Genomic DNA, 14,659 nt, shown 5'->3' on the forward strand with positions numbered 1-14,659 from the left:
GTCACACAGAGTTGAACACGACTGAAGCGACTTGGCAGCAGCAGCAGGCAAGACTGCGTGGGCTGAGAAGCTCAGCTGGTGATAGTGAGAGTCGAGAGTTCACCCCAACCAGAGAGTCAGCTTCCCTGCAGAGATCAAATCACTCTGCTGTGTCTGACAACTGGTAGTGAGCTTGCTACTAACCAAGCTGGCACCGACGCACAACGGAGCCTATATAGTGAGTAGAGTGGGGCCTCTGAGCAGAGGCAACTGTGGTGGTGGTTTGGGTGAAAAAAACAACCAGGGACCGTGCCTTGCAATCAGGCAAGGGCGAAACAGAGCTGGTGCCAGGGGCCAGTGCCGCAGAATCTAGAGCCCAGACAAGAGCCAGAGGCTGTCAGAGCAGCCAGCTCAGAGGGTGGCTGGCTCATCTGGCACGCTGGGCCAAGACAGAGGGCGGAGGTCTGAGACCCCCTGGGCTGTTTCAGCCTTCTATGACCCAGAGAGGACTCAGCACAGGGTCTCTCAGTGACCTCGAACTTTTAGAGCCCCTACTCTTCCTCCCAGCCTGTCCTGTGCCCAGGCCCCACAGCTGTAAGTGGGTGATGTCCCTGACAGCTCTTGCGTGCTGCCAGAGGAGTCTCCAAGGCAGTGGAGCCGTGGTGTGCTCAGGGGTCCCTGTCTCTGTCCCACACAGGGGTAAGGGTGTTCCACTCCAGCCCTGCTGCCAGCAGCCTGGACTTCATTGGCGGGCCCGCCATCCTCCTGGGCCTCATTTCCTTGGCGACGGACGACCACAGCATGTACGCGGCTGTGAAAGTCCTGCACTTGGTCCTGACCAGCAACGCCGCGTGTGACCTCCTGATGCAGCGCATCTGTGGGTACCAGGTACGGCTGCCCTCCCGCCTGAGTCTGCAGATGCCGCCCACCCCCCAGCAGGAAGCTGTCGTCCCTGAGGAACAGGGTGGAGCCTTGCTGGCCCAAGTAGACGTTCCCATCAGTATGACTTTTGGAGAAAGCAAACGGAAAGTTCCTCGGTCCCTCAGCCTCACCAGAGCAGAGGACCAGGTGACAGCCGGCCGGAGAGGGGCTCTGATCAGGGCGGGGATGCCCACCTGCCTGTGGCTGCCAGCAGCTTTCACTGAGGAATTCAAGAATCATCTGCGATCCCCCTACTTGGCATCTAGCATGACAGCTAAGAGCCCAGACCTTGGAACCAGAGTGCTAGGCTGGAATTGAGCCTCTTCCTTGCTTTCTATTTAACTTGTCCTGAGTTACTTACCCTCTCTGTCTTGGTTTCCACATCCGTATAATACGATCTGTTGGGTCTCCTGTATCATGAGGTTGCAGTGACGACTAGATGATTTAATACAAGTGAAGGGCTTAGAATGATGTCTGGCCCAGATGAAATGCCCTGTAAATGTTGGCCAACTTTAGTTCTTAACCTTTGTGCCCAGTTCTCTTCTGTGTAAGACAGGAATAATAAGAGCCTGTATTGTGTAGGATCGTGATCACAGAATTAATGTGTGCCGAGTGCTTAGAAGACTGCCTGCTCAGAGTAATTGCCGTGTGTGGGCACCATGATTATATGGCTATTTACTGTTCATAATGTCAGATGAGACGTGGACACTGTCCTCCAGGAGTGCCCTGCCTGGCTGAGAGGCAGCCAAGAAAGGAATCATGGAGGGCAGCAGCTAGGGTCAGAGTCTAGACAAAGTCACTGGGGCACAACAGCTGCAGGTTCCTTCTGGGCCCAGTGAGGGCAGGAGAAAGCCTCCTTGTCTCTTGGGCACGCAAGTCAGGGCCTTAGAAGAAAGCTGTCTGGTGTCACGTCAAGGACTGGCTGCAGCTGGACCACGGCCTGCGTCTCCTGCTCTCCCTCACCCTGCCTCCTCCGTTTCTAGCAGCTTTTCTTGCTCTTCCCTACTATCACGCTCATCTGGCATGGTGTATCTGTACTAGTTCCTGGTGGCTCAGCAGTAGAGAATCCACCAGCAATGCAGAAGATGCTGGAAACTCAGGCTCTATCCCTGGGTCAGGAAGGCCCCCTGGAGGAGGAAATGGCAACCTGCTGCAGTATTCCTGTCTGAAAAATCCCATGGACAGGAGAGCCTGGTGGGCTACAGTCCATGGGATGGCAGAGTCGGACGTGACTGAACAACTGAACACAAACCCTATGTACTTGTTGCTGTGCTTATCAGGAACAAAGTGACAGAAAGGAGAAATACGGGTGAGGCTCAGACAGGAGAGTCACCCCAAGGAGCAGGCGAGGGGTGGGTCCCAGAGCGCAGGCGAGTGGAAGCCTGGCCCGCGGCAGGAAGGAACGCAGTGCAGGCGTTTGTGGATCTGGTGGTGAGGAGATGAGAGTGCTCGCGTCTCGGGTCTAAACTCTCAGCTGTGGACTGGGTTGGGTGGTGGTGGTGGGAAGTTGTGGAGAGAGGAGAAGAGTTGAGATCGTCATCTGTAGGATGGGGAAAGCCAGCTTACAAAACAGCAGAGTTGCACTGCCGGGCCAAATCGAATTCCAATTTGACATTTGACACGATTAATGTAGAGTGGAATCCGTCAGCTTGAGTGAGTTTTCTCATGCAGCTTTCAGCCATTCTAATTATGTCCTGGTGGGGGAGTGGGGAATGGCCAGATCTGCCGAAGAGGCGACTGGAATAGACTGAAAAGAAGCTATTTTCTGATCTAAATCGTCTCAGTTTGGGCCGCTATGACAGAATACCACAGACTGGGTGGTTTATTAGCAACAGAAGTGAATTTTCTCATAGTTCTGGAGGCTGGTGAGCCCACAGTCAGGGTGCCTGCACGGTCAGGTTGAGTGAGGCCCCTCCTGGATGGCAGATGGCCAGCTTCTCACTGTATCCTCACATGGCAGAGTAGAGAGGGGAAGAACACTCTCCTGTGACTGTTTTGAGAGCACGAATCCCATCTGTGAGGGCCCCACCCTCATGCCTTCATCCAGTGCTAATTATTTCCCAAAAGACCTGCCTCCAAATACCATCACACTGGGGACTAGGGGTTCATCATATGGAGTTTGGGAAGAACAAACAGCCAGCCCATAGCAGCAAGCAAGACTTCCCGATGACATACTGGAGAGTGTCTGAAAGGACGGGGAGAAGGGCGGACCTCAGACCCAGGAGTGGGGAGCTGAGCTGTGAGCTAGCTGAGCTGAGAATCTCAATGAAGTGGGTGAGGACCCAGATACAAGTGGATGGTAGGGCAGCCTGACTTTCGTGCTACTGAGGTCAGCAGAGACAGGAGGCTAGGTTGGATGCACCTAGTGGGTCTCTGAGATGAGTGTGGGCCACTGGGGCTCCAGTGCCTGGACCCTGTGTGTTGCCGGTTTCCCGGGCCTGGCATAGCGGAGTGGCAGAATGGCGCATCTGGTGGCAGCAGCCTGGAGTGGAGCTGACGGAACGGGGTTTGTGGGCAGATGGTGGCTGCCTGGTGATACAGCGACATCTGTGTGGTGGGCATGAATGTAGGACCCCATAAAGGAAAGTGAGAAAAGCACAGAAAGGGGGAAGGAAGCCAGCAGACAGTGGCATTCCAGAAATGCGGAAAATTCAGGAAGGAGCCGGGGCCCACAGGGAGAGGTGATGCCACAGAAGCACAGAAAAGTGGGCACCGCTGGGGAAGCAGCTGCAGAAGCTGGGGTATGTTTTCCTTCTGAGAAAAAGGCGATGGAGGCAGTCGTCCCAGAGAGCAGAGTGTTTCCAGACTGCGCGGACAAAAGGTGCAGGCAGGAGCAGGCAGATGAGGGAGAGAGAGCCCTGATGCCGATTCACTAGGAAACTGCCTTGTGTTTTACCCTTTGCAGATAATGGCATTTCTCCTGAGGAAAAAGACCTCTTTTCTGAACCATCGCATTTTTCAGCTGATCCTGTCTATCACTGGCACTGCAGAGCTGGGCTTTGGGCCCTCCATAATCACCAACGTTGGTGTCTTCCAGCACATCCTCTGCGATTTCGAGGTAAACTGGAGGTTGGTCGCTAGCCCTAAAGATGCAGGAAACCTGGAGCCTCCGCTAAACCCAGGGGATCCACTTCTCCATGGTCAAGGTGGTAGTGAGAGAGAAAACCACAAAGGCTTTGGAGCTCAGAGGCCCCGCTTTATAATTAACTCCTACCACCAACAGGCTGTGTGGCCTCAGACAAGTGTCTTGACTCCTCTGAGTTTGAGTCTTCCCCTGTGTGAAAGGGAGACCATCATCTCTCCCTCACAGGCTGGTGCGGGAGTCAAATCCGCTACTATCTGGGAAAAGGTTTTAAAACTGCAGGCTTCCATACATAAGAGGATATTAAAGCATCCCAGTTCCTTTGGGTGATGCTTTGCTGTTTAGAAATGCTCCTGTAAAGGAATGAGTGAGAGGTCCTGAGGGCTGAGTGAGGAGCATCGGGCAGACCTTTGGGCAGATCCCTTCACAAAGCATCATTTATTGAGTGATGGGCACACGCTGGTGTGTTATGGGAGCATAGTGATAACCAGGACACAGCTCCCACACACCGCCATCTGGGCCCAGGACAGGACGTAGCTGGTGCTACAATGTGCTGGGTGCCGGTGAGTGGGGACAGGGCCTCTGGGGAGTGTGAAGAGGGGACAGTCAGCTCAGCTTGTGAATCAGGGCTCTGGGGCTGAGTTTGGCAGAACATATTGAGTGGGGGAATGTTCTAGGTGGAGCAGATGCCGTTTGTTCACATGTAGGGGTGAGAGCAGCCACAGGCATTTCAAGAGCAGGTGGCTTGGGGCACCTGCAGCGATGTTACTGCAGGTAGAGGCGACTCTGCAACCCCATGGACTGCAGCACTCGAGGCTTCCCTGTCCTTCACCATCTCCTGGAGCTTGCTCAGACTCACTTCCATTGAGTCAGTGTTGCCATCCAAACATCTCACCCTCTGTCATCCCCTTCTCCTCCTGGACCTGGAGATTGATGCAAGGATTGTTGGGGACGTCAACCAGACCTGGGATATGGGCTCCCAGTGCACAGCAGGAAGCAACTATGCAAAATAGCCTTCAGTTCAGTTCAGTTCAGTCGCTCAGTCGTGTCCAACTCTTTGCGACTCCATGAATCACAGCACGCCAGGCCTCCATGTCTATCACCAACACCCAGAGTTCACTCAAACTCATGTCCATCGAGTCGGTGATGCCACCCAACCATCTCATCCTCTGTCGTCCCCTTCTCCTCCTGCCCCCAAACCCTGGTAAACAAGTCAGCCTGCCTTGACCACACTGCTGCGCCTTCTAAATGCCGTGGCCATGCTCAGGCATCTTGGCTCCTCTGTATCACTGCCACCAGCCCAGCCCAGGAATTACCCACACAGGAACCCACCGGGCCCCCACTGCCTGTTCCTGGAACCACCATGGGCACCACCTGTCCCCTCTCTGAATAAACTAGCCCCTCAGCTGAGCTGGTGCATTTCACACTGGGGTTAAGAAAATAGGCAACTAATAAAAACAAGCAGAAAAGATGCCTAAAAAATCCACAATAAACCAATGAAATGACATAACATTTTTAAAAGATGGAGAGGAGAGAATTTTTAAAAGAAGAAGGATTTCCCCAGAGCTGGGTACATCAAGTGAAGTCAGGGCAGGGATGTGTCTGTTGTGTTTGGAGGTCACTGACAGGCCCAGGGAAGAGTAAATGGTGGAGTTGGGCGTGAGGTGAAGAGTGGGGAGGAGGCTGGAAGGAGACAGTCAGTGAGTTTTTGAAGAAGAGAAGAGTGTTTCAGAACTTAGGAGACTGGAGCAGTGGAAAGGGGGCATCGAAAATACCAGTGTAAGAATCAGCAGTTGATGGGACAAGTCCTTCGAGGAGAGGGAAGGTTTGGGGAGCAGAGAGGAGGTTACAGTGGAAGGGGCAGATCCTTGATGACTGGTTTGCGGCAGGGAGGGGCGGGACATTGAGAAGCTGCAAGGGACAGGGAGTTGAAGTCATGCATGCCTTAGGCCTGTGGCTTCAGAAAAGGCCACCCCTTTCTGAGACTGAGGTCATCCTAGGGGTGAGGAGAGAGCAGAATTTGACACATGATTCATTTGAAATTCAAACTACTTTAATACAGACATCTTAATACAGTCTTTAGTACAGGGGTTATGTGACACAGAATAACAACCAGAAGACTCAGTTATGCATGTTTTCCAAAATCCAGACAGTTGGTATTACGTAAAATAATTTCTAAAAGAGCTGGGTGGCCTCAAGTGTGCTGGGACAACTTGTTATTTTTCTAAAGCTCTGGAGCAGGAGGCATGGGAAGGTGTACGCTTCAGGGTGTCTGTCTTACTTTCTCAGCTCCCCCAGCTCCCTACACGGAGCCTGATGTATCATTTATTCAGTGACTGCCTTCATGAATGAATGCGCGAATTCAAGGATGCAAAGCTCTTGGCATCCCCTTGAGTATGCTGGGGTGCCGTGTCTGGTTACCTCTACCTTCCCGGGAGCCACATTTATTGACACCAACTCTCTCAAATGACAGCTGCCCTACCTCTGTGTGTAGCTGGCGGTGACTGTGTTTTCGGGGGCTGGGAATGTCAGGCTGATTTTGGCTTAAGAGTAACCCGCTTGTCTTATTTTGGTTTACTTTGTATTCACTCTTAAAAAAGGGAGTGGATCCTTATTAAGAGGTCACTACATGGCGTGTCCGATGCTGAGCCTTGGGGACTGGAGAGGGTCAGTCTCTGCCTTCATAATAAACTTATAGCCACTGAGGGTGTTCCACTTTCCCCCGTAAGTAAATGGATGGAGCCATGACTACTTGCTTGGTTCAAGTGAGGTTGATTATTGACTCTCTGAGTCACTGTCTGCAGGAGATGCCTGTCCACAGCAAGAAGGAAAGAGAGTGGGCTCCATGGTCAGACAGACCAGGCTTGGAAGCCAGTCTCTGCCAATTAGAAACCGTGAGCGCCAGACAAGGTACTCAGTCTCTCTGAGCCTCACCGTTCTTATCTTCTAAATGCAGATAATGATTTGGTTTTAGGACGGCGCGCAATGCTTCTTGCCTCCAGCAAATGGTACCATTTGGAAGTGTGAGCTCTTTTTGCTGCTCTAAGAGTGCACTCTTAAACTCCCACATCTGAACTTTCTAGATTCTGGGACTTAGGAAATATCATCATTTAGATGGGAATAATAGAGCTCTCTAATTGGAAGTGTTAATACAAATAAGAATGAAGACACGCTATCACCTTTGCCCCAGAAGAATGGGGAGCAACTGCATTTTGTTTACAGTAAAGAAAATAACCCGAGTGATAAACTTCACTCTCAGAATCTCAGTGCATTTCACAAGTGTGTGTCATTCACAATTCTGTTGCATAGGAGCTGCAGGTTCTATAGACAGGGGACCTGAAGAAATTGCATGCACAAGCTGAATGCATGGTTCAGATCAGTTCAGTTCAGTTGCGACTCTTTGCATAGTCGCTGCAGTATAAAACCTGAGAGGTGAGACTCAGCTCCTAATTCCAGTTCAGTGACTTGTTGGTGATAAGGGAGCTGTCTCTCAAAGGTCTGTCTTACCCTCTAGTTTCTCCTCGCTAAGTTGGGAACACGGGTATTTGCCTTGCGTAGTCGGATCCAATGAGAATGAGATGCATTTGGTGTGTTGACGCACAGGCTGTGAGGCCCAGGGTGGGACACGTGTAGAAGATGGTTACTGTAGGTGTCCGTGGTTTGAATCAGGATCCACTGCAAAGCTCCAGACAGCAGCAGAGATGGGAAAGACAGCGATGTTGTTTGCACTTTCTCCTGGGTGTGGTGCCCACTATGTTTTCTAGCAGTTAGGAGAGCTGGTGTGATTCTGGAGCTGGTAAAGCTGTGTCGGTGATTCCAAGCCAAGGGAGACCACACCCAGCACCTCACCAGCTCACACTGCCTGGCAACCCTTCCCTTCACATACTTGATTTCATTGTGTTCTGTCTTCCAGCTCTGGATGAACGCTGCTGACAAATTGGAGCTCTCTCTCTTTTCCCATCTACTGGAAATCCTTCAGTCAACAAGGTAGGCTGAGCTTTGGCAGCCTGGGGGTTACAGCTAAACTTTCATGCCAGGAATAGGAACTAGGACAGGGCAGCCAGTTGCTCAGCAACTATGGACTTCTCCCGTTCCCAGAGCATGAGGTCCCCAGGGGGCAGCATGGCTGTCTTCGTCTTTTCAGCTGCTATAACAAAAAAGACCATAGGCTAGTTCAGTTCAGTTCAGTTACTCAGTCACGTCTGACTCTTTGTGACCCCATGGACTGTAGCACGCCAAGCTTCCCTGTCCATCACCATCTCCTGGAGCTTGCTCAAATTCATGTCCATTGAGTCGGTGATGCCACCCAACCATCTCATCCTCTGTCGTCCCCTTCTCCTCCTGCCTTCAATCTTTCCCAGCATCAGGGTCTTCTCCACTGAGTCAGTTCTTCACATCATCTGGCCAAAGTACTGGAGCTTCAGCTTCAGCATCATTCCTTCCAATGAACACCCAGGACTGATCTCCTTTAGGATGGACTGGTTGGATCTCCTTGCAGTCCAAGGAACTCTCAAGAGTCTTCTCCAACCCCACAGTTCAAAAGCATCAGTTCTTCGGCACTCAGCTTTCTTCACGGTCCAGCTCTCACATCCATACATGACCACTGGAAAAGCCATAGCTTTGACTAGATGTGTCTTTGTTGGCAAAGTAATGTCTCTGCTTTTTAATATGCATCTAGGTTGGTCATAGCTTTGCTTCCTATGGAGGCCATAGACTAGGGGACTGACAAACCACAGAAGTTTATTTCTCACAGTTTTGGAGGCTGGAAATCTCAGATCAGGCTCTGGCAGATCCAGTGTCTGGTGGGGACCTGCTTCCAGGTTCATAGTTTGCCATCTTCTCACTACAGCCTCAAGTGGCAGAGGGGTAAGGGAGCTCTCTGAGGTCTGTTTTGTAAGAGCACTAATTCCATTCATGAGGACTTCACTCTCATAACCCAAGCATCTCTCAAAGGCCTCTCTCCAAACGCCATCACATTGTTACCTTTTTGAATTAGTCAAGGCTCTTTTGATAGCAAATGGCAGAATAGAACTCAAACCAAATTAAAGCAGGAAGAAATAGAGGGTGGAAAGGAAAGCAGAGAAAGGGAACGTTTATTGGCTCATACAGTCGACAGAGGCAGATCTCCACATGTTGTCTGGATGGTGCTTGTATTGCTTTGTCTGAGATGTATCCCTGGTCGTGTCTGTGCTTTCTTCCATGCTGGCTTCATTCTGGCTGGGCACCTTCATAGAGTGTCCGCAGCTCTGCACAGTCAGCAGACAGGGCTTCTTTTCCACTCAATACTCGTAGCAGCAGGATAGAGTCTCACGGGCCATCTTAGGTCGTGTGGCCAGGCCAGGAACATCTCTTGCCCTCTGCAGCAGGTGGAGGAGAGTTAGAAAGAGGTAAGCCCCAAAGAAAACCAGGGATTGTGATCAGAATAAGGGGGAAGGGAGGCAGGGAAGCCAGTCTATCAATCCCCTCCTTCCTTACACAGTGGGCTGCTCGCATCCGCCTCCACCTGACTCCTCGCAGATCAGCTGTTCTAGTGATCATTAGCACCTTAGCGTTTGCAGGTGTTTGCAACCACCCTTTCACTCATCCACTCGTGATTGATCTGTTATAACCCACTCCATTCCATACGACTTCTTAGTGCTTGAGGTTCAGGGAAGGACAAGACACAGCCCTGTGGAGAAGGGATGCAGAAAGCAGGCTGCTCAGTGCTGTGATGAGAGCGCAGAGGACACGGGGCTTACAGGTGTCGAATGCGCATCTCCCCACTGAACCCACGAGTGCAAGCCGCTCGCAGAATTGGCGGGCTCTACCTCCTCTGTGTATCAGGGATGTGGGGCTTGGCAGAATTCAGCACAGCAGTACTGAAGGACAGCTCAAGAAGGAGCGATCCATCCACATTCATTCGCCTCCAATTTCTTTTCTTTCCCCCTTCCCACTGTCTTTCTGTACCTGTTGTTTTCTAAGAGACGGACACTCACCCTGGGAGCTGTTTTGAGGGAGTAGAATTTACAGGAAATTGTATTTGCGATTATCCTGAGGAGGGGGTGCGGAGGCTTGAATCCCATCTCTCTCCCCTTTGACTCTCAGTGGTACGTCCATCCACTTTGTGGTTTGGGGCGAGCAGGAAGACACACGGGCTGACGGGCTGGCCGGGGCTGACAGGCTGGCCGAGGCCCACGTGCCGGCTGTTGGGAAATGCTACGTGGTCCTGCTCCAGGCTGCTCTCTTTGTTCGGCGTTTTTTGAGACCAGCATTAGTTTTCCCTGAGGCTTGGAATTTAAAAGTCGATAACTGGTGGTTGAAGGCAGTTTCCGGTGGGGGTGGGGGTGGGGGTGGAAGGGCATGGGAGGCTCATCCCCAAGCGACTGGGGCACTGGGCAGACACATATTTGATGGGTGTCTGGCAGCATTTTGACGAGTTGCCAGGAGGGCATGAGAGTCAAACCCAGACTGTGGAACCTTTTTAGCAGAAACACAGCAAATTTGGTTCATTCCAGTAAAAGCTTTTACTGCCTCTCTCCTGGGCTCACTAGGGAAGGACCCCGGAATGCTGAAGTTGCTCACCAGGCACAGCTTATTCCCAAGCTCGTCTTCCTCTTCAACGAGCCAGGCCTCACCCCCTCCAAGATGTCCACCATCATTGACATCCTGGGTTGTCAGCTGAGGGGCCACTTCAGCCTCCAGGACTTGCTCAGGTATTGTGCCAGCTTCCCGGGGGAGAGGGCAGAGCATCGGGGCTGCTTCAAGAGGGAACAAAGACCCCAGCTCTCTCCTTATCACACTCAGCTCAGCAGCACTGCCCTTCAATGCAGCAGCAGGTTCTATTTCCCTGGAACCTCCTAGAAACATTTTCTCTGTTCATGGCTTGAAAAAAGGGGTGGGTCCCCTGGACTCCTCAACAGGGCTGTGGGTTCACTGCTCCCTGGTGCTCAGAAACACCTACCAAGAACCCTAGGATTTCCATGCGCCCGGCCATCCTCACCAGCCAGTGACCCAACACACCTGCCTTCTGCAGACTTCGCAGCTGATGGGACATTTCAGCTGTTGTGTTCTCAGCCATGTCTGTCCGATTGACCTGGCAGAGCCAGAGTCTGCTTCTCTGACGAATCCTAACAGATTGGAGAAGTCTCTGGAAACATCACACTGATCACACAGTGACACACTTCCCCCTCAAGTCCTCCCTTGAAGTGCATTTGGGTGATTCTGTGTAGAAAGCCTTCATGGGTGTTCAGGAGACATGGGCCAAGCCCACAGTTGAGTGTGTCCTCTTTCTGCCTTCAGAATTGGGCTGTTTGTGGTGTACACCCTCAAGCCTTCGTCGGTGAACGAGAAGCAGATCTGTGTGGACAGAGCCCCGGACCCTTCCCTGCCCGGTGAGAAGACCTTTCCCAGGAGCCAGTCTGACGGCTGCAGGGCGACATCCACGACGGTCCTGACGGCACATGCTGCGGGGCCGGTTTGAGTGCAAGGCTGCGGGAAGGGAGGGGAAGGAGCCCCCAGGAAACCGAGTTGCTGTTTCTGGGCGCTGTCTTCCAAGGCCGCAGCTATATGAGCCACAAGTAAAAACAAATCGTGTGTTCTTCCTGCACAACCTGGGATGGCTTCCAAGTCCTGCAGGACAACAGCTCCCTGGAGATCAGCAGGCGGCGTCTTCTTGCCCCAGCCTCTGCCTCACTCCCTTGGCGAGCCCCAGCTTCAGTGCTCTGCAGCGCTGACACGTTCTAATGTGTGACGGTCTGCCATCCCCCCGTGCTCGGCCCTGCTGGCCCCTCTGCAGGGTCACCTCCGCTGCCCCACCCCACCCCACCTCACCCCACCAGGCCAGCCATTCCCAGTCCCACAGGGCAGACTAGGTCACCTTCTCTAGGCTGGAGTCCCTGTGCTTACTCTCATGCAAAAGCTTGTGATTTGATTCTTTGAGTCTCTCACTCCTCAACCAGATTCAGAACAGCAGCTGCATCAGGCTCTAAATTCCCTCTGCTAGGGGCAGATGTGAAGGGGACCATTACTGACCACTTTGTCCTGAGCCTCCTCTGTTTGAGATGGGAGCCTCTAACCACGTGTAGCCATTTAAATTAAATTTTTGGAATGAAATGCGACTAAAACTTCAGTTCCTCAGTCACACTAGCCGTGTTCCAAGTGCTGAATAACCATGTGGGCGAGTGGTTACTGCATTAGACAGGGCAGAGAGAGAACACGCTTATCACAGAAGATTCCCTTGGCTGTCGCTCAATCCAGATAAATTAGCTCTTATCCTTAGATCAAGCCTGAAAAGTAGGGATTGCTACTCCCATTTTGCAGATGAGAAAACGGAGCCTCAGAGACTACGACCTTAAAGAGAGAAGGGGCCAGAATCCAAATAGAGGGTACTCTGACTCCACTTCTCCAAGCTGCCACATCAGTTACGTTTCTACAGCATGCTGTGTGCCCTGAATTGGTGGTAAAATAACTGGCCAACCAAGGGGCTGAATGAATGGATAATTAGCTAACAGTATACTATGTACTCCGGAGAAGGCAATGGCACCCCACTCCAGTACTCTTGCCTGGAAAATCCCATGGATGGAGGAGCCTGGTAGGCTGCAGTCTATGAGGTCACTAAGAATCGGACACAGCTGAGCGACTTCACTTTCACCTTTCACTTTCATGCATTCAAGAAGGAAATGGCAACCCACTCCAGTGTTCTTGCCTGGAGAATCCCAGGGATGAGGGAGCCTGGTGGGCTGCCGTCTATGGGGTCGCACAGTCGGACGTGATTGAAGCGACTTAACAGCAGCAGCAGCAGCATACTATGAGAAGCAACCCTCCTTCTCATGGGGACTCCATTCTAAAACTTTTATCTAGCTAAATATCTACAAAGACAGTATTTATATGTCTCAAGGTCATAGTAACACTTCAGAAGTAAAGTTTCGTCTCCCATTGGATTCACATGCCTCTCTCTGCAGCTCAAGCTCTATTTTTTAGTGCAGCGTAGACATGCCAAAGCCCTAGACGAGGGCAGGGACCCAGACTGAGCACCATAGTCTTCCCCACTCTGCTGCCACTGCCTTGCATAATGCCCAGCACATAGTAGGTGCTCAGGAAATGTTACAGTCCATGATAATTTTAAAACTCTTTCTACTGGAAGAAAAACTTGACCCTATCATTTGGGGGGGGGGCGGGTGGTGGGCTATGGGGAACATCAAAAACATGTTTTTGGAACTTTAGAAACATTTCCAGAAATTCTTTTTAAGCATTAAATGGAAATCTAGAGTTGAAAGCCAAAATTTCAAGTTCCATGCATGTCTCAACTCCTGGGAGAACTAAGCATTTGGTGAATATTATTGCCTACTGCAGCAAATATTATGTCTCTTTACATCCGTTTTCTCTCAAATCTGCATTTTTTTTTATTTTTTTATTTTTGTAGCTGGAAGCCAAACATCTGGAAAGACAATCTGGCTCAGAAACCAGTTGCTGGAGATGCTGCTCAGTGTAATATCTTCTTCCCAGCTTCATCTGTCCTCTGAGTAAGTAGTTCCAGAAAGACTGATCTGCCACAAGGCTGCTTCATAAAGGGTGCAGTATTAAAACCTTTTCTTAATGAAAAGTTTAGCATCTCTGAGTTGGTTTTCTGCTCTAGTCAGAAAGAAAATTATATTCTCTCCACCCAATAAAGCAGACCTTGCCCTAAGATATTCTGATGCAATGTTAAATGGGCATGAGTGACTCAAAGCAGATTTGGTATCATTACAATAAACTCTTCTTGTCACCATCGTAGAGTGTAATTGTTATTGTCTTGGCAGTTGTGATAATTACTGATGTTGATGTCCTATACTTGGCAGAGAATAGAATGGAGAAATGGTTAGCCTAAATAACGTCTATCAAGGAAAAGGCTTGCCAAATTCTTCTGCTTTTTACTGTTAGTCATTCAGTTATTTTTCCAAGTTGGAAAAAGAAGTATCTGCCTTCAGTTAACTTTCAAAACAACATGCAGTCATAAAATTCCATTAACTCTCTTGGACTGCCTGCTTTATCTCGGCTCTGGGGTCACTAATTCAATAGCTATTTGTTGAGTACCTACTGTGTGCCAGACACTGTTCCTCCTTCCGAGAATGCCATCCTGAAAAAGTCAGTCCAGATCCTACTCTCACTAAGCTGAACTTTTAGTGTGTATGTGGTTTGGGCAGGGAGGCATCAGGGTGGGGAGTTACCCCTCAGTAAATCAGCCTTGTACATAGTGCTCTAACGGTTTCTAGATTTCTAGAATCAGTGCACGGCAGAACTGGAAGGTGCTTTGGAGGTGAGCTGCATGCGTGCTGAGTCGCTTCAGTCGTCCGACTCTGTGCGACCCAGTGGATTGCAGCCTCCCAGGCTTCTCTGTGCATGGGAGTCTCCAGGCAAGAATACTGGAGTGGGTCGCCATGCCCTCCTCTGGAGGATCTTCCTGACCCCGGGAGATGAGCTAGTCTCTACCTTTTCACCTTTTTGAAAAGGAATGTAATGTAGTGCTTAAGCACTTGGGCTCTGACAACTTCACCTCCTGGGTTCAGCTCTGTCCTCAGGGACCTTAGGGAGGTGACCTAAGCCCTCTATGTCTCTCTTCTACTCATCTTTGTGAAGATAAAAATAGTAGCAGCCATAGATAGAAATTAATAGATGGATAACTCTGAGCATGGTGCCTGGGATACTATATAAACTCTAACA

At 50.8% G+C, this 14,659-nt stretch overlaps 1 protein-coding gene across 3 annotated transcripts in view; it reads left to right on the forward strand.

The window, feature by feature from the left end:
- The window catches only part of WDFY4 (WDFY family member 4), a 265,680-nt gene that overhangs the window by 104,570 nt on the left and 146,451 nt on the right, over positions 1-14,659 (forward strand). For all 3 annotated transcript variants that reach the window (XM_069572500.1, XM_069572499.1, XM_069572501.1), the window contains 6 exons: positions 677-867; positions 3,806-3,958; positions 7,896-7,969; positions 10,513-10,674; positions 11,261-11,352; positions 13,383-13,482. In XM_069572500.1, coding sequence (XP_069428601.1) covers positions 677-867; positions 3,806-3,958; positions 7,896-7,969; positions 10,513-10,674; positions 11,261-11,352; positions 13,383-13,482 — 772 coding nt within the window. The remainder of the gene's footprint in view (positions 1-676; positions 868-3,805; positions 3,959-7,895; positions 7,970-10,512; positions 10,675-11,260; positions 11,353-13,382; positions 13,483-14,659) is intronic.

This window comes from Ovis canadensis, chromosome 25, assembly GCF_042477335.2.
Source record: "Ovis canadensis isolate MfBH-ARS-UI-01 breed Bighorn chromosome 25, ARS-UI_OviCan_v2, whole genome shotgun sequence".
Taxonomy (NCBI): domain Eukaryota; kingdom Metazoa; phylum Chordata; class Mammalia; order Artiodactyla; family Bovidae; genus Ovis; species Ovis canadensis.